Source organism: Culex pipiens, chromosome 1 (assembly GCF_016801865.2).
Source record: "Culex pipiens pallens isolate TS chromosome 1, TS_CPP_V2, whole genome shotgun sequence".
In the NCBI taxonomy this organism is placed as follows: Eukaryota; Metazoa; Arthropoda; class Insecta; order Diptera; family Culicidae; genus Culex; species Culex pipiens.
In genome coordinates this window covers 105025399-105049432 of record NC_068937.1, presented here as the reverse complement: position 1 = coordinate 105049432, position 24034 = coordinate 105025399, and the positions used below count along the sequence as shown (strand labels likewise).

General features: G+C 37.9%; 1 protein-coding gene across 4 annotated transcripts in view; it reads left to right on the top strand.

The window, feature by feature from the left end:
• LOC120422010 (5-hydroxytryptamine receptor 1-like) overlaps positions 1–23048 on the top strand; it is a 204720-nt gene extending 181672 nt beyond the window's left edge. For all 4 annotated transcript variants that reach the window (XM_052706272.1, XM_052706273.1, XM_052706271.1 and 1 more), the window contains 2 exons: positions 15089–15175; positions 15277–23048. In XM_052706272.1, coding sequence (XP_052562232.1) covers positions 16447–17829 — 1383 coding nt within the window. In that variant the 5' untranslated portion in view covers positions 15089–15175; positions 15277–16446 and the 3' untranslated portion in view covers positions 17830–23048. The remainder of the gene's footprint in view (positions 1–15088; positions 15176–15276) is intronic.
• Positions 23049–24034: the final 986 nt, after the last annotated feature.

The following is a 24034-nucleotide window of genomic DNA, read 5'->3' as shown; positions in this document are numbered from 1 at the left end:
AAAATCAATACCTTATCTAGCTAACAGAAAGAAGATCGGAAGGCACTTGGTGGTTGAGTTCGTCGCGTCTATTCCGTAACAAATTCATGAACTAAATGATTATATAATTAAAAATCAGACTACGCTATCATTGCAGCATTGCGTTTAACACCTCATTTTATAAATAAATATTATTTGGTTTTATCTTTCCACAGCCGGCTGTCTAAGATTAAACCATTTCATTAAAAATTTAACAACAGTTAAACGGGAAATGTCTCATCCGCAGCATCCGATTGTTTGCCTTGAGAATAAAATATAATACCTTTCAACAAACACTATGATTTTGGGTCGCATCATCATCTTCTATGATGAATCCTGACCTAACACCCTATCCTACTAACAAGTTTTCAGGTTCCTGGCGCTCGTGGGGTGTAAGCACAGAGTAAATCAGCTGCCCTAGTAGCAACCTGCGCTAACTAACATTCCCGTCCCTTAAAATCGAGGTCTACAAACTGACATGGCGGGCGCCGTTGGTGGCCAATGACTGTTACCTATTCGCAACTGATCTAGCTTTAGCAATCATGGTGTTTTATCTTTTCAGCGCATTCATACATGCTGTTGATAAGGGAAACACCACTAGATCGTCGAAGCCTATAATCAGTAGTGCTGAAAGGATATTACGGTTCTGTTCAGCAACGGAGGGGCAACCATGGGTGATCTCTCATGCTCATGCTCATGCTTTAGTTTTTAGTTTTTAGTTTTTAGTTTTTAGTTTTTAGTTTTTAGTTTTTAGTTTTTAGTTTTTAGTTTTTAGTTTTTAGTTTTTAGTTTTTAGTTTTTAGTTTTTAGTTTTTAGTCTTTAGTTTTTAGTTTTTAGTTTTTAGTTTTTAGTTTTTAGTTTTTAGTTTTTAGTTTTTAGTTTTTAGTTTTTAGTTTTTAGTTTTTAGTTTTTAGTTTTTAGTTTTTAGTTTTTAGTTTTTAGTTTTTAGGTTTTAGTTTTTAGTTTTTAGTTTTTAGTTTTTAGTTTTTAGTTTTTAGTTTTTAGTTTTTAGTTTTTAGTTTTTAGTTTTTAGTTTTTAGTTTTTAGTTTTTAGTTTTTAGTTTTTAGTTTTTAGTTTTTAGTTTTTAGTTTTTAGTTTTTAGTTTTTAGTTTTTAGTTTTTAGTTTTTAGTTTTTAGTTTTTAGTTTTTAGTTTTTAGTTTTTAGTTTTTAGTTTTTAGTTTTTAGTTTTTAGTTTTTAGTTTTTAGTTTTTAGTTTTTAGTTTTTAGTTTTTAGTTTTTAGTTTTTAGTTTTTAGTTTTTAGTTTTTAGTTTTTAGTTTTTAGTTTTTAGTTTTTAGTTTTTAGTTTTTAGTTTTTAGTTTTTAGTTTTTAGTTTTTAGTTTTTAGTTTTTAGTTTTTAGTTTTTAGTTTTTAGTTTTTAGTTTTTAGTTTTTAGTTTTTAGTTTTTAGTTTTTAGTTTTTAGTTTTTAGTTTTTAGTTTTTAGTTTTTAGTTTTTAGTTTTTAGTTTTTAGTTTTTAGTTTTTAGTTTTTAGTTTTTAGTTTTTAGTTTTTAGTTTTTAGTTTTTAGTTTTTAGTTTTTAGTTTTTAGTTTTTAGTTTTTAGTTTTTTAGTTTTTAGTTTTTAGTTTTTAGTTTTTAGTTTTTAGTTTTTAGTTTTTAGTTTTTAGTTTTTAGTTTTTAGTTTTTAGTTTTTAGTTTTTAGTTTTTAGTTTTTAGTTTTTAGTTTTTAGTTTTTAGTTTTTAGTTTTTAGTTTTTAGTTTTTAGTTTTTAGTTTTTAGTTTTTAGTTTTTAGTTTTTAGTTTTTAGTTTTTAGTTTTTAGTTTTTAGTTTTTAGTTTTTAGTTTTTAGTTTTTAGTTTTTAGTTTTTAGTTTGTTTTTAGTTTTTAGTTTTTAGTTTTTAGTTTTTAGTTTTTAGTTTTTAGTTTTTAGTTTTTAGTTTTTAGTTTTTAGTTTTTAGTTTTTAGTTTTTAGTTTTTAGTTTTTAGTTTTTAGTTTTTAGTTTTTAGTTTTTAGTTTTTAGTTTTTAGTTTTTAGTTTTTAGTTTTTTAGTTTTTAGTTTTTAGTTTTTAGTTTTTAGTTTTTAGTTTTTAGTTTTTAGTTTTTAGTTTTTAGTTTTTAGTTTTTAGTTTTTAGTTTTTAGTTTTTAGTTTTTAGTTTTTAGTTTTTAGTTTTTAGTTTTTAGTAGTTTTTAGTTTTTAGTTTTTAGTTTTTAGTTTTTAGTTTTTAGTTTTTAGTTTTTAGTTTTTAGTTTTTAGTTTTTAGTTTTTAGTTTTTAGTTTTCAGTTTTTAGTTTTTAGTTTTTAGTTTTTAGTTTTTAGTTTTTAGTTTTTAGTTTTTAGTTTTTAGTTTTTAGTTTTTAGTTTTTAGTTTTTAGTTTTTAGTTTTTAGTTTTTTGTTTTTTGTTTTTAGTTTTTAGTTGTGTTTTTCAAATTACGATACACAGTTGTACATAACAAATTTACACAGAGCTTTATGACCTGTTGCTCTTGCAAAGGAGAATACCTCGTCAGCGTCAGTTTAATATAAATGATTATTTTTTAGCATAACAATCACAATCTTAATAATTCCATGATTTATAGCCTGAATTAAAGAATAAGCACTATTTTCACATTAACCAGTATAATTCCAGTAATCCAGGGGTAATTTCCGTCCACATTCAGCATTCCAAGAATTGCAACCAATTCGGAGTAAACCGACCATTATTACACGTGTTTGGAAGTATGATGAGTTTTCCGGCCATCCAAAAACTACAAACACACACGTACGCACACTAGGAAAACGCTTTTTCCCTCCTCAGCGAATGAGACACACTAAATAAAAAGTCAGTTTGGACATCAATGAAAATAAATGACCCGACTAAATCTCACCCATTAATTTCCCGGGGCCCGAGCTCACACACGCCCGGTTTCTGTCTGTGGAATTCCGAAGCTCCTTATATGGTTGGTGGGCTGTTTTGTGTTGCTTTGGGGGAGGGAGGGAGGGAGGGGGAAGAAGTGGGGGCGGTTGACAGGTCCTTTGCTTACACGTATTCGGTTCGGAATGGAAATGTGTATGTTATGGACACACAATTTCGGGCCAGTTTTGGGGGGTGGGTGGCACAATCTATCACAAATCGTGTTTCGTGCGTGGGTGAGGAGTATTTTTGGTTAGATTGAAGTCAATGCTTTTTGTAGTGGTTAGTTCCGAGGATAAATACTAGAAGTGATAAGTCAATCTAATTCTTACTACATAGTTTGATTGTAAAATTTGATTCTAAGAAATTTATCACACACAAAATAAACAACAGTTAAACAGTTACTGTTCTTAAATATTAAAGAGTTTTTAAAATTCTTCTGTGTATCAAACCTTCTGGAAAAGTAAAAAACACCAACACAACAAGATTTTTTTTCTAAAGATATTTCAACCCTGTTCATTTTCATTACACTCAAAAATCAAACTCCTCCAAACATACTGAACCTTAATCTTTCAATGGAGTTGCTCGGTAATTTATTAATACGTGCTAGGATCAAGTAGGAACGTGAAAAAATAACTATTCTATAACAATTGGGATCAAATCATATGCAAACAACACATTCTAAAAAGAAAGAATGAAAAACCTCTACACACTCACACTATGATTAGTCCCTTTCAAAAGTTTTCTCACAAACATCGGAGCGCACACACAACAAAGGCCAAATAATTTGCTTCACATTTCAGCGCGACACCTTTCAACAATAGCAGAGGGCAAAAGAAGTTGGCAATTTTCCGTGCGCACGATTTTTCATTGCAATTTTCCCTTTTTCCGCCATTGTGTCGCCAAATCCATTGTTGTGGTGACGAAGAAGGGAAAAGAGAATCCGCCACACATAATGCTCTTTTCAAAGTTGTAACACGTTGTAGCGACAATACAGACAAATTACTAGCGCTGTGATGTTACTTTATGAGATTTTTAACACTGTGAGTAGTGCTTATACCAAAACTATGAAGATTTACTATGCTTTCAAAATTTCCGAACTGTCATCCGCGATGCGCCTCAACTAAATATGTATTAGTGGCATTCCATATCAGTGCAAGCTTTTTTTTATATATGCGTGTTACAAACTAAATAAAACATGAAACATTTCACCGTTTTCCCTCCAGCGCAAGCAAGGATCAACCAAGTTTGTGATAGTGGAAAAACTCTTGAAGAAAAGGGATTCACACACTCACACACGCAGTGGATGCTGTTTCACGCATAACTGCACCAACTGCAGCAGTGCTCGGTGCGACACTGTTGTGCAATTGCCCTCGGGGGTCACACACCGTTTAAGGAGTGACGTGTTTTGTATGCTGCCTGCACGACGACGACGACGACGACACTTTATTCAAGTTGCAACTTTGCGGTGGAAGAGCGTGTAAGCGTTTATTTGTAGCACCAGGGAAAGCATTTTCACAAGGCCAACTTGAAAAGGAAAAATGCTTCAAATGAAGAACTTTCATGAAATAAAAATAGAAGTTTGTGAAAGAGTTTTTCTCGCTACAAATCGATGCCTCTGTGCTCTCTTGTACTAAGCTTGCTAGTTTTCCTATCTAGTTAGCATATAAGAGCACAGAGGCATCGAATTGTCTAAATATAAAGATAAAAATTGAAGAAAAATATGCAATGTTTATGAAATCAGGATTACAGAATTTAAAACAATTCAATTGTATTTTGGTTCTTTTTTAGATTTGATGGCGTTCATCAACAGCTGAAATCGATTATTGAAAACTGATTACTTGGTTATAAAATTAATCGTTCTTGTAAACTTACACAACAGTTCAGGAACAAAGAAAAAATGGATGGAAAATCAACAACAAAAGTTCATTTAACTCAGCGTTTCTAAAACTTTTTCTATCCATGAACATCTTCATAAGCCAAAAAAAAAACCCTGTTCTTGTTTTCTCTAAAATATTCGTTAAATCAAAACCCAGAGATAAAAATTCTAGATTTAAAACTTGTTGGAAGATTACAGTTGAAAATCCTAATACAGCAATTCCATTTGAAAAGAGCATAAACCTTAAAAAAAAGTGCCCCGAACGGACTCAAAATTTTTCTGGGGTTCCTTTGCCAAAATAATAAGACCCGTTTTTTTTTTGCCATAAGGGGGACCTAAACCATGCTAGGGTGATCCTATATTTTTTGGGTATAAAAAGACTTTCAATTACAAAAAATTAGGCACTCAAAAAAGTATAGGTCATCGCTGAAATTTTAAAGTAATCACAGTTTTAGTGAAGCAAGTTGATTTTTTCTCGTTTTCGTCATTTTCCCGTTTTTGCGCGTGGCGCGTCGAAAAAATTAGTTTTTATTTTCAAAATAAATTATATCTCGAGAAAAGTTAGTACACCCCTTGGGCACTATACACAGTTTATGATGAAACATGTAAAAAAAAGTAAATCTTTCCCTGTTCCTGAGGGGAACACCCGTGAAGAGTATCGGGGCCGGCATTTACAAAGCGGATTCAGTGACAGTTTATTAACCAACTTAATGTTAACATGTTAAGGTTAATGTTAACATTCCATAGGTCGTCTTCCTAAGGTGTCGTGATAAGGTCCAGTTTGTGACGATACACTACCTTCCTTTTACTAAGCAATCGAATCCAGAAGGGAAAAGATCACCAGTTGTGTAGGTCCGAGCCGGGATTTGAACCCCGATCTACCGCTTACGAGGCGGAAGCGCTACCACTGGGCTACGTGGCTCGGAAACATGCGAAACATTTAAAGTTTGACAAAACATAGTACTTCTAGTACGTTTTTTTCAGAAACTGATGCCCAACATTTTGCCAGGAATCACGGAAAGTTGATTTCTATTATAAGTGCCATAACTAATTCCGTCATCAGGGATGGCTTGAGTCTGAGGGTGAGATTGGGTCACACAAAAAATTCAGAAATTTGTATGACCCAAAAAAAATTTTTTTTCGCTAAAATTTTTGTTTTCTTCAAATCTTATTTTTTTAAAACTAATGATTGCAAAACAACTGCATCTTAAAACACGTGTATCATGCAAATGATGAGACTATGGCTTGACCCCGGCCAGAGCCTGAGAATAAATACTTTGAAAAATATTTGCGTCAGCTCATCAAAAACATATTAACACCTATTAATTTAGTTATTTCCTGTAATTTGCTGCCTGATTTTGAAAACTTTCAAGTTGTGACATATTGTTCCAGTTCATTCACAATTTGTCATGTCAACTTTCCAGCAGACAATCTTTCTGTCCACTGCTCTACTGTTGCGAATAAATTATGAACTTTAAACAACCAAACCAACTTCACCACTCCATCGCAGCGATCAAATCCACCAATAGTGGTTTCCTTCGAGTGCACACGGCTAAATACGGTAGAGGTGAACGGTGTATCACCGGGTCGTTCCTTCCAGGATCGGATATCGCATCCCGACGTGTCAGGATGTGTGGTACAACTGATCTCTCTCTCTCCCAGCAGTACTGCTCATCAGACTACTTGAGCCTGTCCTCGACTCATGTTGCAATCGTTCGTTACACACCCCCGCACTCGACTCTCTGTAGGCTCGGAAATGGTTTTGTGGAAAATACTTGTTGACTGCCACGTCTGTCTTTGGCCACTTATCACTTCACACACTCATGTGAGGCTGGGTGGATCCTGTGTCGATGGTGGTGAAGTGGATAGGCTGGAAATGTACCACATCCAGGCCGTTTCAATAGAAGTGTGTAACATGCAAATGAATTAGCAACCAGCCCAACTGTGCAACCCAGGAAGTGGACTTCCAGGGGGAGCGCACACCAAAGAGGATTTATGCAAATTGCCAGGGTCATTGTTTGTCAAGGATAACAGCACACACACACACACACACACACACATGTATGTGCCCACAAACGCAAATGTTCGACTCAAATGAGGATGACTCTCGTCTGCTGGAAGGAGAGAAGTTGTAAGAAGAGCCACTTCCGGAACTGCACAGAAGCCCTGCAGTGGATGATGATAAATCTCAAGTGTTCTTGTGATGTGCAAACATTATGCCATGAAATGTTCCACGAACTAACAAACGGGTGCGGTAATGGAAGTGAGTGTGAGTATGTGTGTGTTTGTCTTTGGGGACCGACAAGTGGACGGTAGTTGTTATTACGAGCTGCACACTTGAAATTACCGGAAAGAATGGATGACGGAAGATGGAATCTAGCTAGTTGTGAAAGAAGAGATGATGAGGCAAAATTGCGCCAATTTGAGAACACAGGCAGGACAACGAAGAAACTTGGCAGATAATATACTATAAAAACCTAAAATTAAAAAAAGAAACTGCACAGCTATACAAACTATCACATGAGTTGTGTGACCTCCAATTCCTTCTGGGGATCACAAAAAAAATCTTCCTCTAAACTGTTACAATCGACAGAATAATTTTTTTAAGGAATTTAGGCTTCTGACATTGGATCAATTCTGAAAAGCCATGCGTATCCATCAAAATATATGAGCCTTAAACATAAATATGGAGACGCCTAGCTTTCCTATGTGCTATCAGAACATATACAAATTTATCGTGTCAAGATTCGTAGCTTCTTTAAAATGTATAAGGCTAGTCAAAAATTTCATTTAAAGTTTTTGTCCCTCGGCTCTGGTCACCTATGCGCATCTCTGTAGTTAAGTCCTGTGCGGCGACCACCGTAACAAGCAAAAGATTGTCGGATTTTTTCCCGGATCAAGTTCGCATACTGCATCCGTGTCGTCCTCGTCGAAGCAAGACCAACTCACAATCCAATCCAATCCAATCCAATCCAATCCAATCCAATCCAATCCAATCCAATCCAATCCAATCCAATCCAATCCAATCCAATCCAATCCAATCCAATCCAATCCAATCCAATCCAATCCAATCCAATCCAATCCAATCCAATCCAATCCAATCCAATCCAATCCAATCCAATCCAATCCAATCCAATCCAATCCAATCCAATCCAATCCAATCCAATCCAATCCAATCCAATCCAATGTAATCTAATCTTATCTAGTCAAACACAAACGCAGCCAGTCTCCGTTTTTGGCAACACTTTCTTCCCGATTTGGCAGCAGAAAATTTTATTTAAAATTTCACATATTGAAAAGAACTTTGAAAAATATTTGCAACGGCCTTACTAATACAAAAAAGAGATTTTTTGGCCTTTGTTCAAGAGCTTAATAAAATGTGGCAGAGTATTGTTGATAGCTCAGACATGGGAAACATAAATTTAAGTTCTTTTCTCACGTTCTTGAATCAGCTCCTTCAATCCACCACAGAAGCTTAAAATCTTACTCAAACTTCTCAGAAGCGCAATTCTCACCGCAAAACTCAACGATGAAGATGCCACCGGCAAATGGTTTGTTTTATTTTTATCTTTCCCGACGATTCACCCTCCCACGGGATCCGCATCAACGAGATTTCCTTCCAAGGATTTCCATTTCCAAGTTTGCACTTTTATCTGCATATACTTTCAGTGTAGCCTTTTTATTCCGAGGAACGAGAAAAATGATTTGCCCTTTGCTCACACCCACACGCACACACCCACACACACTGTGCAATTCCGCAGAGAGATTTACTGAAATGTGGGTGTGGAGGTCAGTCGAAAAAGTTTCAAGTTTTGGTTCTTTTGTTCGTGAGTTTTTTTTTCCCCCTTTTAGACTAGGGAATATCCCAAATAATGGATTTGGATTTGCATACGATTACGGAGTGGCCAACGAGTGACCTCGGGGATGCATAAGAAAATGTAATTCAAGTTACATTTGGGAGGTTTTTCTCAGAGGGAAATTTGAACAGTTTTTTTTCACTCTCTCTCTCTCTCTTTCTATCTCTACGGGTACCGACCGGCGTTTTGAATGATGATTAACTTTTCCCACGGACAATACGTCAAGTGGGATTATTTGGGAGGAAAAATGAATTGTATCCTTCGGAGGAAAAGACTCTCGGACTGAGTAAACTCTCAACTGTAGTTAAAAAGCAAAAAGCAGACCTTCCGCGAAGGTCCGTTCCGGACGGGGCGGATCACTTTTCTTGAGGGACGTTTAATGGCATTTCGGGTAGGTCAATTTGATAGGATTGGCTGAAAATGAGCAACAAACTGGCATTTGAATAAAGTACTCGTAACGTGTGTTCATTTTCATCCTGCTTTGATTTCAGGTTGATTTAGGACAATTTAGAATACCTATTTAATGTTTATCTATGTTAGTTATTTATGTTATTTTCGGTGAATCCACTTCTTACGCAGACCAGTGTAAATAAATTCACATACAAGATTGAAAAGGCATCATGATGCATTTAATCGAAAAAAACGAAGTTGACTTTTATAGCTGTCGGCCAGTTGCTAGTACCAACCACTATAGTGTGCAGTGTCTTCCTTTTATCTACAAGGACTTCGCCGCCCTGAGCACCTAAGTGTACGAGAGTATGACACGGAGCGACGGCGCCGAATACCTATATATTGACACTTAGAATTTTAGGGCGCCCACCGCGGGATTCGAACCAGCGACCTCTGGATTGTGAGTTCAGTGCGCTGTCCGATTGGAATGTATGACAAAAGGTCGAAAGACATGGTCGAATGGACAAAAGGTCGAATGCCAAAAGGTCGAATGGACAAATGGTCGAATGGACAAAAGGTCGAATGGACAAAACGTCGAAAGTGGACAAAAGGTCGAATGGACAAAACGTCGAAAGGACAAAAGGTCGAATTAAAAAAAATTACAAAACAAGGGGGTTTGTAGAGAGGGATTTCTTAAAAAATATAAATAAATACGATCGATTTTTTTATACATATAGCTATGTATTTGAAGTCATATTTTTCTTAGGATCTATTGTGACCATCAAAGATAGATTGAAAAATGATAGAAAACATGCAATAATGTTTAATAAAAATAAAAAAATATATAATAGTAGTTTATGCAACAAGTTGCAAAAAGAAGATTTTTTCAGCACGAGTTGTACATTTATCCAACGAGGTTTACCGAGTTGGATAAATACGACGAGTGCTGAAAAAATCAAGTTTTGCAACGAGTTGCTTACAACATTTTTTGCAATTCCGAAAAACGCTTATTTAATGGAATTTTATGTCAAACATTCATGTGTTTAGTAAATTCATCGTTCAAAACAAAACAATATTGAAAAATGTTACTTTTCGATACTAGTGCTGAAAAGTTCAACTTTTCAGCACCCATTTCAGTGCTGAAAAGTAGAACTTTTCAGCACTGTTATTGAAAGGTATTAATTTTTCATTCTGTTATTTTTGGTAGGGAAAAGTAGGCCGTTTCGTTTCTCCAGAAGGGTAGGAAAAGTTGACAGTTTCACAGTGGAATTGCAAAAAATATATAACAATATTTTACTTTTTAATTTTTCGAAACTCTTTTAATTTGAACGAATGTAAAAATGATCCAACGATTTAAATAAATAAAATAAAAACTAACAAAATATTTAAGAAGTAGTATTTTTAAAAAGAACCGCTTTTATTTGAAAGAATGGAAAAAAATCACAACATAATTACGACAATCAAGAATAGGTTTTTCAAAATAAAATAAAAACTTAAAAAATATTTCAGAGATCTACATTTTTTTGAAGAATTGCTTACATTTGAAAGAATGGAAAAACTCACAAAATCATTACGACAGTCAAGAATAGGTTGTTTAATTAAAAAAAAAAACTTTAAACATATTATAGAAGTCGACCTTTTTTACAAGAACTGCTCATGTTTCAAAGAATGGAAAAACTCACAAAAATATTACAACAAACAAGAAAAGATTGTTTTTTGTTTTTTTTATTTTTTTTATTTTTTATTTTGACAATCAAGAAATGGTTGTTTTTAAAAATTAAAAATAAACTTCCAAAATATTTAAGAAGTCGAACTTTTTTTCAAAGAACTGCTTATGCTCATCATCATCACAAAAATATTACGACAAACAAGAAAAGATTGTTTTTAAAAATAAATACTTGAAAAATATTTTAGAAGTCGAACTAATTTTGGAAGAACTCCTCATTTTTGAAAGAATGGAAATCTTCTCAAAAAATGGTTTGGAAGTTATTCTTTTTATTTGAGAAAATAATCATTACTAGGATGGATGGATAAACCAAGGATACACTCGTAGAAAAAAATCAGATTTGTTTGTTACAAAATATTTTTTTAAAGATTTTTTTAAAAGTTTATAATAAAAACTATTTTTTTCATTTTTTCACATTCGACCTTCTGTCCTTTCGACCTTTTGTCCATTCGACTTTATGTCTTTCGACCTTTTGGCATTCGACCTTTTGTCCATTCGACCTTATGTCTTTCGACCTTTTGTCGCACATCCGTCCGATTGATCCACACGAGTGGGATAAAAAAAACAATTCAACACTTGCAGCACCAACGCGTTCAAAACTTACGCGAAAGTTGGAAATGCAACTTCATCCGGCTGTATCTCGGTGAAAACTCAACCGATTTGGATTATTCTTGTTGCATTCGATCCGGTCAATGTCAAGAATCACCTACAGTAAGGTAGATCCTAAACAAATGCGTCTACCTTAAGTTACAATGAAAAAAGCACTTCCAACTTTTTTTTCCAAGTTTCCAACTTTTTTTACCCCGTTGGGGCTACAAGTGTTAAACAATAGGATGATAATTTTTCATTACTTGAGCAACTCTCCCCGAATTCTGGAAAGGGATTTTTTTGTAATTGATATGACTCAAACTATGTGGAGGCCTTCCCAATGACAAAAAAACAATAACAACAATTACCCATACCCATAATTTTGGCATCCGTCCAAAGATACTGATTTTTGAATATTTACGTGCCATTTTTGTATGGACAGCTTCCAAAATTGTATGAAGACTTGTATGGGTAAACCAATGACACACAATGGTTTTTTTCGTCATAGGGAAGTCCCCACAAAGTTATGCCAAATGAAAGAACCATAAGAAAGAATGGCTCAAATAAGCAGATCTTAAAAATCATTAACCCTCCTAAACCTAAGCCCCGCCATTAGACGGGCTTCGATCTGAAAAATCGTCAAGAATCCATTTTTCAACCAATTTTTGATCTTTGGAAATAAGAATTCTTTAAATTTTACAAAATTTTAGGATTGGAAGTTTGGCTTGTTTTATGTGACTTTGCCAATGTTTAAAAAAATGTAATTTTTTTAGTGGTCAACTTTGGCTGTGTTTTTTACTAATATTTCCTACATTTTAAGTAAAAATAAGTATGCAGAAATTTTTGTAGTATCTCTCTACACATTTTTTAAAATTAAATGATAATGGTGCCATTATATAGCTGAAAAGGCGAATCATAAGTTAAAAAATTGAAAAAGTGACTGTAATAACATGAACAATTAGATAGACCAAATGTAATGATAGGAGGTGGTAATATAGGTCAAATACTACAAATAACAAAAATAAATTAAACTAAATATAAAACAAGAAAAACATAAAACAAGAGAAGTGAAGTTTTTCGTGAAACAAAAGTTGCTCAAAATGACCTCCTGAACAAGGGAAAATTAAAAAATAATCTAAAAAAAATAGGGCAGTAAAGGGTTAATTAACAAATTTTCTATCTGAAATCACAAGTTTTACAAGAGTTATTTTCATTTGTTTTGTGAGGTTTTGTTTTTTCAATCATGAGCTTACGATTTTTTGTGTTTTTTTTTTTTTTTGCAACATTGGCAGTTTTTAAATTAATGGTCAGAAGTACTTTGCCAAATAATTTAAAACAAAACTGCTGAGCTTTTATATTTTTCCAGCAAGAAAAGTTCATTTAATTATTTTGATAAGAAAACAATATTATTTGGGAAGTTTAGGCCGTTGCAATTTGCAAAATGTATGTATGTATGTATGTATGTATGATCCCCATACCCGCAGGCAACTTGGTCCCGAAACACATGTGAGCTCTAGGTGAACAATTCGATCATCTTTTACTCCGTAATCTGTACACCCACGTGCATAAGTTTTTTTGCACGAATTTTAGTGCTACAAATACCGGCGCATAGATCAAAATGGTTTCCCTCTTCCCTCCCCAAGCGCCGGAAATTTGTAGCGAGTGTAGGGACACTTCGCATAGACGCCCTTGCTCCCATCACGTCACTGAGGGTATGGAGCGACGAGAAATTAATAAGCATGCCCCCTCAGTCGAACCTTCATTAGAGAAGCAGGCAATCCACAACTCACAGCGAACGACCAAGGGAACACCCTACCGCGTATATAGTAAGATTGGCGTGGTTGGTCTTTAGTGAAATGTATGGATGTTCGAGTGGATGAAAGTGTCAATTGAAAATAAAAATGGAAAGCTCTCACCAAAAACGAAGAATCTTTGAAACCAGCTCATTTCCGATTGTTTCGCCACGTGTCACTTGAATCTTGACTTTTCTTGAATCCCTGTCTTGATCAGCAGAGCTTCCGGCAGCAGTCCTGATACCGCACGATTAACTTCAAGCGATCCACTTTAATGATCACCACCCACATCTGCTTCGACAATTCTTGAAAAACGACGTCACCATTCTGGAATTTATGTTGTACGAACTGGAACCACAGGAACGCTCTAGTTGATGGCCACTTCGTGGACCAGGTCCTGTTCTTTTTGTTGCTGCTGACATCTCCTCCCGAAGGAGCTACTCTGCCGAGTCGTGGAAGTCGTAAATCAAAAATTTCACCGAAAAAGTCTGCCTGTCACTTCCATCACTTTAACTATAAATGTCTTGAACCGGAAATAATAATGAGATCTCCGTATTTTAAGAAACTTTACACTTTGAAAAACAAATAAAAGGTAAAAAATGACATCGCTCAAAAAACGCGTCTGACCACGGGCACAGATTGCTTCGATCCCCAGGCAGTTGCAATTTGCAAAATATTGGAAAATGCACCTATTTCCATTGAATTTTGAATTCAATTTGAACGAGTTGGTGCGACACACACTTCAAAAAATATTTGCCACGGCCAAACAAGAAAATTAGCACTCCCAAAAAAGAATATGAGTTTTAGCCTTTTAATATTTTTTTCTCTTGTCTTATCCATTGTTAGAATATTCAATTACATCAAAATGAACCATAGTTGAAAGGAACTTTATTAGGTTATATAAACTACGAAATCGTCGCCGTCGTGTCGCACGTGCATTTTGGGCCAAATTGAGTTAAGAACGCCATTTTGTGCAATTAACAATGCCTCACCATTTGACCTTCACAAATCCCCAAAATTTGATTTCAATCCTGAGATTTTCAATAAAAACCGAAAAAACTCCGTGCATTGTTGTCACTCTACATATAAAAGAAGTTGTCACTCCCTGAAAATTGATGTAAGTGCGACAACTGGGTCTCGTGGCGCAGGGGTAGCGGCTTCGGCTGCCGATCCCGATGATGCTATGAGACGCGGGTTCGATTCCCGCCTTATCCACTGAGCTTCTATCGGATGGTGAAGTAAAACGTCGGTCCCGGTTTCTCCTGTCTCGTCAGAGGCGCTGGAGCAGAAATCCCACGTTAGAGGGGAAGGCCATGCCCCGGGGGGCGTAGTGCCAATAGTTTCGTTTTTTGCGACAACTGGCCAAAGGGATTTCAGGTCAGAACGCGTTTGACGCACTTCCAAGTTAGACTACCGTGAACATTTGTAATTATAACTCGGGACTCCAGCAACAAAGTTCAACCAAACTTAGGGACAATGCACAGAATGGTCAGCCAAACAAAACGTGTTTGTTATTGTTTACATTATTCAAGGTCAAACATTAAAACGTGTTTTTTCTCGGAACGTCGAAATGGCGGGTGCGACAAGATAGCACGACAGCGTCGAAATTATGAAATGATTAGTTACAAATAAAATGAATTCATTTAAATTGAATAAATTATATTTTTTTCGATATTGTTTTTTTCCAGCCAACTTTTCCATAATATTTAATTTCGTGATTCAATAATCCAAAGTGGTATTCTTCCGAGGTCTTCGGATTATCAAGTCAGTACTGTGATTACCAGCTTGCACAGAGTGGGGCAACATAGGGCAGTTGCCCCATCATCCTCAGCTATTTGTTCTAAAATTGGTCAGGGGGTGTCCATAAACGACGAAAAAAAGCTCATATTGTTGCCCCACCTTCCTTGAGGATCTGGGCACGCTAGTGACTGTGATTCCAAAAATCTAATCAGTCTTTATTTTTCTCTCTTCTAATTTCAGTTCTGCTGGTCTAATATTGCTGGAAGGAAACCCCTCCTTCAACCACTTCGAATCCGTAAACTACCAAACCACAACTGAGTGAGTGAGGTAAATTATTAATCTGCACTAGCAGCAAACCCGTACACCAAAAGCTGCAAAAAGCCTCCGGATCCATTTAAATAAGAAATCATTTCCTTCTGCCATTTCAGGGAGAGCAAAAAATCGAGCTTGGCATTACGATAAGCCGATTCTCCACGACATCGTCGTTGGAGGAGGTAGAGCAAGACAAAATCGACAAAAAGTGCGCAATATTTCAACCAAATCAATCAGCAACAGCAGCGCCATCTGAACGATACAAAACCATACAGTGCAGATAACTGGTTTGTGCTCTCGAGTGCATCACAAAAAAAATCTGGAATTTCCAGCATTTTGCACACGATGACGATGCCAAATGCGATTACACAAAAAACGACAACCGGGACGCCGGTCTAGAACACATACAGCATCATCTTCATCAAAGACTCACCACCGAGAAGGGTCTACAAGACTAAGGTCGTTGAGTTACACCCCGGGTCTAGAGTCTAGCGTCAAGTAGCAACAGAGAGTAGGACTTGTCGACTTTTGCTTTCCGACAGCAAAACAATAGCGAGCGCAAAACGTCAAGTGCTTTTTGCTCCCCACCAACAGACAATCGTCTTTTGCGGGCAACCTCAGCGCCCGGGCTAGTCAGGACGACCGCTTTTTCCGCTCCGTCTGTCGAACAACCAGATAATGATGCCATAATTTAATCAAGAAGCGCTCGCTCTCTCCCTCTCTGCATGGGTGGGTGATGCCATCGACGAGGACGACATCACCGAACTGTTTGGGACCGGCACCTGTCAGAGGAGAAGGAGGAGGAGGAGCCTCCCCCGTCCCCACCTCACGACAAACGATAATAGGGAAAGATTTTCGCAATCGAATAAAAACGTGCCACGGCGATGTGGAGTTCGGGAGCGCTCTCCTTCAACATGGTCGACAGTCGGAAACGGCACACGTGAACCCTCTTGAAACGGGAGTCCTCCAGCTCCGGGAACAGGCGGATTGTGTAATATAGTGAGTGAGGAAAGGAAAAATCGTGCCACTTGCAAATTGAATAAATATCCAATGAAAAAAGCTGCAAGAAGTCCTCAGCTACCGGTAGTACTTGTTCAGCGACTCTTCAGGTACTTGTCGTCTAGCGGAGAGAAATCATATCGTCATAAGAATCACGAGAGCACAAGCGGATAAAATTATTTCTTATTGGATTCCTGTTCGGGCCAATTGACGGAGCGTAACCTCAAGAGCAGAAGCGGAATGGGGCCGCGTCCGGGCCTCTAATCCGGTTGACCCAGTCTTTATGTATGGATCCAACAGTGCTGCCACTGTTGTCGAACTTGATAGCACCAGCGGCAGCGGAAGTTACGGTCGTTTCAGCAGCAGTGGCGGCACAAGCCACGGCCGCAGCCATTTTCGCCAACTCGTCGTCACCGTCGTCCGGTTTCCACGAGTTCCTGCAGAACGGTAACAGCACACTCGCGGCACTGCCCGATCTAACCAGCAGTAGCAGTCTAATCAGTAGCAGCTCCACCACTCTCGTTCCGCCGTTCTTCACAAGCTCTCTAGTCAACGGCAGCGGTTCGGGGTCGGAGCTAGATCCCGGCGGCAACAATGTGCTTACCTTCCAGACTATCATCATCAGTGTGACCCTACTTGCGGTGATCCTCGGTACGATCATCGGCAATGTGCTAGTATGCGTGGCGGTATGCCTGGTGCGGAAGCTGCGGCGACCCTGCAACTACCTGCTCGTTTCGCTCGCCATCTCTGATCTCTGCGTGGCCGTCCTGGTGATGCCACCGGCCCTCATGTACGAGGTGCTCGAAGAATGGAAGTTCGGCACGGTGTTCTGCGACATCTGGGTGTCGTTCGATGTGCTCTCCTGCACTGCTTCAATCTTGAACCTGTGTGCCATCTCAGTTGACCGGTACTGGGCGATCACGAAACCGCTCGAGTACGGTGTTAAACGCACCCCGCGCCGGATGATCGGCTGCATCGTGCTAGTCTGGCTCGTCGCAGCCTGCATATCGCTCCCACCACTCTTAATCTTAGGCAACGAACACATGACCAACGGCCAGCCGTCCTGCTCGGTTTGCCAGAACTTTTTCTACCAAATCTACGCCACGCTCGGCTCCTTCTACATCCCACTCGCCGTAATGCTGTTCGTGTACTACCAAATCTTCCGCGCCGCCCGCCGGATCGTCAACGAGGAAAGGCGCGCCCAAAAACGTCTCGAGTCCGCCATCAACGGCAGCGTCGGCACGCCCGAAAAAAAGATCGGCCCCGGCGGAACCGTCCTCGTCGCCACTCCCCAGCACAAACGGCTCCGCTTCCAGCTGGCCAAAGAGCGCAAAGCCTCCACCACCCTCGGCATCATCATGTCCGCGTTCACCATCTGCTGGCTGCCCTTTTTCATCCTGGCCCTCGTTCGACCCTTCCTCGGCGAAGACCACCGAACTCTGTCCTCGCTCTTTCTTTGGCTCGGTTACGCCAACTCCCTTCTGAACCCCATCATCTACGCCACCCTGAACCGCGACTTCCGGAAACCCTTCCAGGAGATCCTCTTCTTTCGCTGTTCCAACTTGAACATCATGATGCGGGAGGACTTTTACCACAGCCAGTACGGTGATCCGGGCTCGCAGAGGTTGGTCATCACCAACGACGGAGGAGCGCGGGAGAGCTTCCTGTGAGAGGAGCGGTAGAGTGTGTAGCTTATCCAGGTTTTTAAGCGAAGATGGCGTTCGAATGGTGAACGTCCGAAATGTCAGAATCGCGCAGTAGCACCAACATTAGAAAAAAATGTGGCTGTCATGCCTTTACTTTACTTACTTTTACTGCTCGTACAACCTCCGGGTCATGAGCTGTCTCCAGATGCGTTGCCATCTAACTCGGTCCTGGGCTGCTACTCTCCAATTCCGCTGCGGAACTCCCACACTTTCCAGATCTTCCTCCACCTGGTTCAACCACCGTGCACGTTGCGCCGCGTTCCAACAGGCTCCGAATTGAACACCAACTTCACCGGATTGATAGTCTGGTTCGGTTGGCGCGCATCCAGCGCGTCCGGCATTCTTGCGACGTGTCCGGCCCACCGGATTCGGCCAGCCTTGGCGACTTTCCGAATGCTTGGTTTGCCGTAGAGTTGCGCCAGCTCGCGGGCTGTCATGCCATGGCACACTTTTTTCGTAATGTTGGTACCACGGCGTGATTTTGACATTTCGGGCGTTCGCCTTTCAAACGCCATTTTCGCTTAAAAACCTGGATACTGTACGTAGGTGTAGAGTTAGTATAGAAACTATTGCCGACGGTATCCGACGGCTTCGACATGATGTTTAGCGTGTAAGTTCGGTGTGTTGTATGTATATTTTGCAGTTGGGAACTTCTGCTGAAGGGATCGCTGAGTGATAAGAATTTTGTCTGTTAGTTTCTTACTAAAAAATTAAAATCACAAGCCTAAAATTTAGTGGCATTTTGTATAAAACTCTTTAGTCAGGATGATTCTTATTTTCATTGATCAGTATTCGCTTCTAAAATGAGCCTTTAGAACAAACTTTGTTATTGAGATGTTCAGATAAAATGTTTAAATAAAAAAGTAATTTAACCCACCTTTGTGGGTGGTGCCTTCTAACTCCATACCAAAATTATTTTACACACAGAAATGCAGAAATAATTGACATCAAACTTGGTTTTTAGCATGGAACCACTACACTCAACCCCCGGTGGTTGGTCACTTTTTCGTTTGACACCTTTTCAGTTTGTACCCCGTTGGTTGGTCAAAGTCAAACTAAAAAGTGACGAACTGTCACTTTTAACACGGCGCTCACGCACACTTTCAAAACAAACGTTTGGCAGTTGTTTGGCAGTGTGCGTGAACTCCGTGTAAAAGGGGTGTCAAACTAAAAAGTGACCCCGTTCGTTTGACAACAGTTGGTGTCAAACCATCGGGGTTTGAGTGTAGAACCAAAAAAAGGCTTCAAAAGTACATAAATATCACTTGTGTGGTCATAAGTTGAGAAAGATCTTAAAATGTTTTGACTAATTTGAAAGATCTTTCGATTCTCGAGTATTGTCTGAATAATTACGACAACAAAGTTTGACTATTTTTAGTTTGACAATTTTGGAGTAAGAAGATAACAAATTCCTTGGTTACTGTGCACCCTTGAATAAAAGAAAACAGTAACGTCATGTTTCGGAAACCTCATCTGACCGATTCTTAGCACTTGTTTACCAAGCAGTCATTTTTTCAAGTTGAACTTTGGATGGTTCAGATAATTTTCCATGTTTTCCAACAATTTAAACCACACAAAAAACATATTTCCACACCAAAGTTCCTATTCTAAACATATCTGTGAGCAGATGTTGTAAAATGTATAAACGCTGGAAATTTTAAATTTTCCCAACTTTTTTAAATAATAGCTCAAATTAATGGAAGGACTGCAGATATTTAATCAATCTAAACGGTATTTTATAGTGAAATGACTCTTTTATAAGCCCTCTTATTGACAAAAGCAGATTCTGTAGGTATAAAATTATACAGGACATTTTAAAAGGGGGTATATAGAAGCGTTGTCCCGTCACGAAAAATGACAATTGTTTAATTTGCAATAGTTCGTGAAATCGGATTTGCATCATATTTTGGATTCTCTTCGTACTCAAAAAACCCTTTAAAATGCTTATCAGAAATCGAAAATTGGTCAAAAGGAACCAGAGTTACGACTGACGCAAGTTTGCGTTGTCCCGTCACGCTAATTTTTTTGTCAAGGCACGAATTCAAAAAAGGTGCTCATTTCTCGTGTCTAGAAGCAAATCGTGTAACAGGCCAGTTTTTGATCGATCTATACTAAATCGACCCTCCAGAATCCAAATTTGCCTGTTGATTTTCCTGAGTCTTAAAGGGAAGCGAGATATTCAAGATGGCGTCTAATATGGCGGCAGAATGGAAAAACCCACCATAAAAGGATTTTTAAGTTCACTCAACTAGTCAAATTTAACTAATTTGGGGTCGTTGAACTTGAATATGAGCCATATAATACTCCAAAGTACTCAAAGAATGTGCTATCCAAGATGGTGGCCAAGATGGCGAACCTAAAATATTGGATTTTTTTATACAGAAATGTAACAGGCAGTCAACAGGTCAAATTTAATTAATTTGAATATTCTAAAGTCCTTAGAACAGTCTGTGCGGCATAATGCCGAATACGGTGACAAATAAATAAATAAGTATTCAGGGAATGCAATTCAATTTTCTAGCTTCGCCATATTCGCCGCCATCTTGGATTGCACACTCCCTGAGTACTTTGGAGTATTATATGGCTCATATTCGAGTTCAGCGACTCCATGTTAGTTAAATTTGACCCGTTGATTGCCTGTTACAACCCTGAAAAAAAACAAATTTTCTGGCTTCGCCATATTGGCCGCCATGTTGGATTGCACATTACCTTAGTACTTTATAGTATTATATGGCTCATATTCAAGTTCAGCGATTCCAAATTAGATAAATTTGATCCGTTGATTGCCTGTTACACATCTGAAAAAAAAATCAAAATTTTCAGCTTCGCCATATTGGCCGCCATCTTGGATTGCACATTCCCTGAGTACTTTGGAGTATTCTATGGCACATATTCAAGTTCAGCGACCCCAAATTAGTTGAATTTGACCCGTTGATTGCCTGTTACACATCTGAAAAAAAAATCAAATTTTCTAGCTTTGCCATATTGCCCGCCATCTTGGATTGCACATTCTCTGAGTATTTTGGAATATTCTAGAGCTCATATTTGAGTTCATCAACCCTTTGTTAAATTTGACCTGTTCATTGTCGATTACATTTCTTTATAAAATATCGAATATTATAGCACCACCATAATGGCCGCCATTTTGGATTGCTCATTCCCTGAATACTTTGGAGTATTCTAGGAGTCATATTCGAGCTCAGCGACCCCAAATTAGTTAAAGTTGACTAGTCAGTAGAGATTTTCACAATTGCTTCATTTCGTGACGGGACAACGCGAGCAAAACCCTCTTTTGCAAAATGTCTGCGTTGTCCCGTCACGAAACGAAGTACCTGTCAAATCCACAAAATTTGACGAAATTGGGTGATCTAGGAAGCAAAATCTTCGTTTTTCATTTTAGAAACAACTGTAGAAAAGGGTTTTTCCAAAAACTTACTAGGAGAGCAGAGTTCTTCACTTTTGTGTATAAAAATCAAAATGATCCAATTGTACGATGTTGTCCCGTCACGCTACATATGTATCTCACTTGACTCAAACTTTGTGTTTTTAAATGTTTGCTGGAGTGAATCTTATAGGAAATTTAATGTTCTTTCCAAATTTGTATAAATATTGGTACCTTTTCCCACAGATTTTAAAGTTATCAGCAAAAAACTGAAAACATATGCGTACAAACGTTGTCCCGTCACGAAAGAATCGGTCATCTTGTTTTATCAATAAATGAAAATTGAAAGTTGATATGAAAGTTCGTCAAATAAGGCCCATCCATAAAGTACGTCACGCTAAAATCAGCAAACATTCCCCCCCCCCCCCCAAACGTGTCCAGATTACGAATCAGCTTTTATCAGTATCCGGGTTCCGAAGCACAGCAAGTAATTTTAAATCTGAAATCCTGATGAAAAATTGTTACAAAAGGCATAATTTGAATGCATCCTCTAGAAATTAACTGTTTATAGTACATCCAGATGTATTTCTACATTTCTAACTTATTACATGATTTTGTGCCAGCTATAACAATGCTACTAAGTGTGCGGATTCCGAATCATGACGTTATAAGTTTAAAATGTCGGTTACCTTCAACAATTCTTACCATTCTTATCAGTTAACGATTCCTCAGTGAAAACGATCCCAACTAGTTCAAAGTATTAAGATCAAACCAAAAACTAAGAAAAAAACACAATCCGCATATGCATGGCAGTGCAACAAGACCCTCTATCAACCAAAACTGAACAGAAAAAAAAGCTGAGACACACAAGGTTCTCCCAAAACGGCTATTCAAGTTAGCAAACGAATTGGATCGCTCAAAGTTGAGATTTGTGTTCGGTAAGCGAAAAAGCTAAACAAAGCAAAAAAAAACTTGTTGTAATATTGATTGTTGTGTTTTGTGTACATACGATATGCACTAGGGTAAGTTAGTGAATGTTGGTATTATGTAAAGGCACTGCACAGCATACGTATGAATCGGAGTGGAGTTGGAGAAAACATTGCCGGGTTTTTTTCTCGAGCACACTCTTCAGATACAAATTAACCCAGTGTGAGAGCACATGTTTCGAAAGTGGAAAATTAATAGTTCAATGTTTGTGATAAATGATGATAAAGAAGTATAAATAAACTATGTATTGTTCAAAGCTAAGAGCCACAAAAATGCAATTATGCTTACTAAGATTGTGAAAAAGGATAGATGAACGCAAGTTACTAAGAGAGTTGTGTTTTTTCTATGGAAAAGCTTATAAGTTGAGTTAAAAATCTGTTTAATTTCACACTACATTTTTCTGTTACTTGATACCTGCGCTGAAATCACAAATTTACCAACTCTGGTTGTTTAATTAATGTTATTATAATAAGTGTTTGAATTGTTACCAAGCCAGAATTTGTGTGATCGAAATGATACTAAAAGGAACCTGAACTAGAGGAACAAAAATACTATGAAAACTTGTTAGATATTGCAATTTTTTAAGTAATTTTTAAAATGCTATTTTCAAAATAGGATACTTAAAGTATTACGACGACAGCTAAGCTCTGGAAGGCTATTAAGAAGTAGCGGAATAAATATTTGTATGAAAGCAACACCGAGTTCACCGAAAGGAGCGGGCTGTAAGATATTATTTGTAACAAAAGAAGCGCATGCAATATACCAAGTGTATAGTGGAAATTGAATACAAGAATTACAATCATTGTGAATAATTTATGAACTGTCAAAATTATAATTTATGAAAGAAAGCTCCTTAAAATTTGTCACGATACCATGATTGAAAACGAGAACCTCATTTCATTTACCGTCACAGCGTGACTTTAATGGCAAAATCCCACCCCTATCAACGTCGTCGTCTTCCGGAAGGCTCCTGGAAAAGAGCACAAGTGTTGCCTGTTTTGTTACGGCTCTTCTCATATTTCAGTTTGTGGACAAACTAATAACACCAGGTTCAACACTGACGACGACGACGACGACACCCGGATGCATGCGTGTGCAACTTGAGCCCAAAGGGGCCAAAGACCGTCAGAAATTGGGACGACCTGGAATCCCAGTTCTATATATTTTAATAGGAAAGTGGTTTATATCCCATCTTCTACACGGCAAAGTCGTCGTCTGATGGTTGGACGATGATGGTGTACACACCTCGACTCCTCTCGGAAGAAGTGCCACTCTGAAAACGTGATGTGACATTAAATCAGAGATAGTTTGTGTTCCTGCAGGTTAGGTTGAAGAGATATTGCGGTACCGTCGGTGGAGCGAATGTTGGGAACTACCACTACCAAAAAAATGCAAATTATTCTATTTTTAGAGATAAAATAAAATGGATTCACGGATTCTGTCAAGACTTAATAAAAATCACTTTGTATTTGTCGTTCTTATCGATACGGAACATATTTTTCAAGACTCATATTAATTTCATGAGTCAGGATGTACCAAACGAAAACAAAATTGAGCCTAAAATGAACATGAGCTGTGATAAACGGTTCATGAATTTTGAACTTCTCCAAACAACCCCACGTTAAAGATTTCAACCAACATTCCAACCCGCACAGTACACGTTCCTCAATTTTCTCAAACCACCCACACACCACACAATCCCTCACTCATCTAGGGCACTGTTTTTCTCCACTAACCCCCATTTTCTCACGAAAAGTGCATCATCTTTCTTTGCGCCGTGCTGCCGCTTCTTGCACAAAA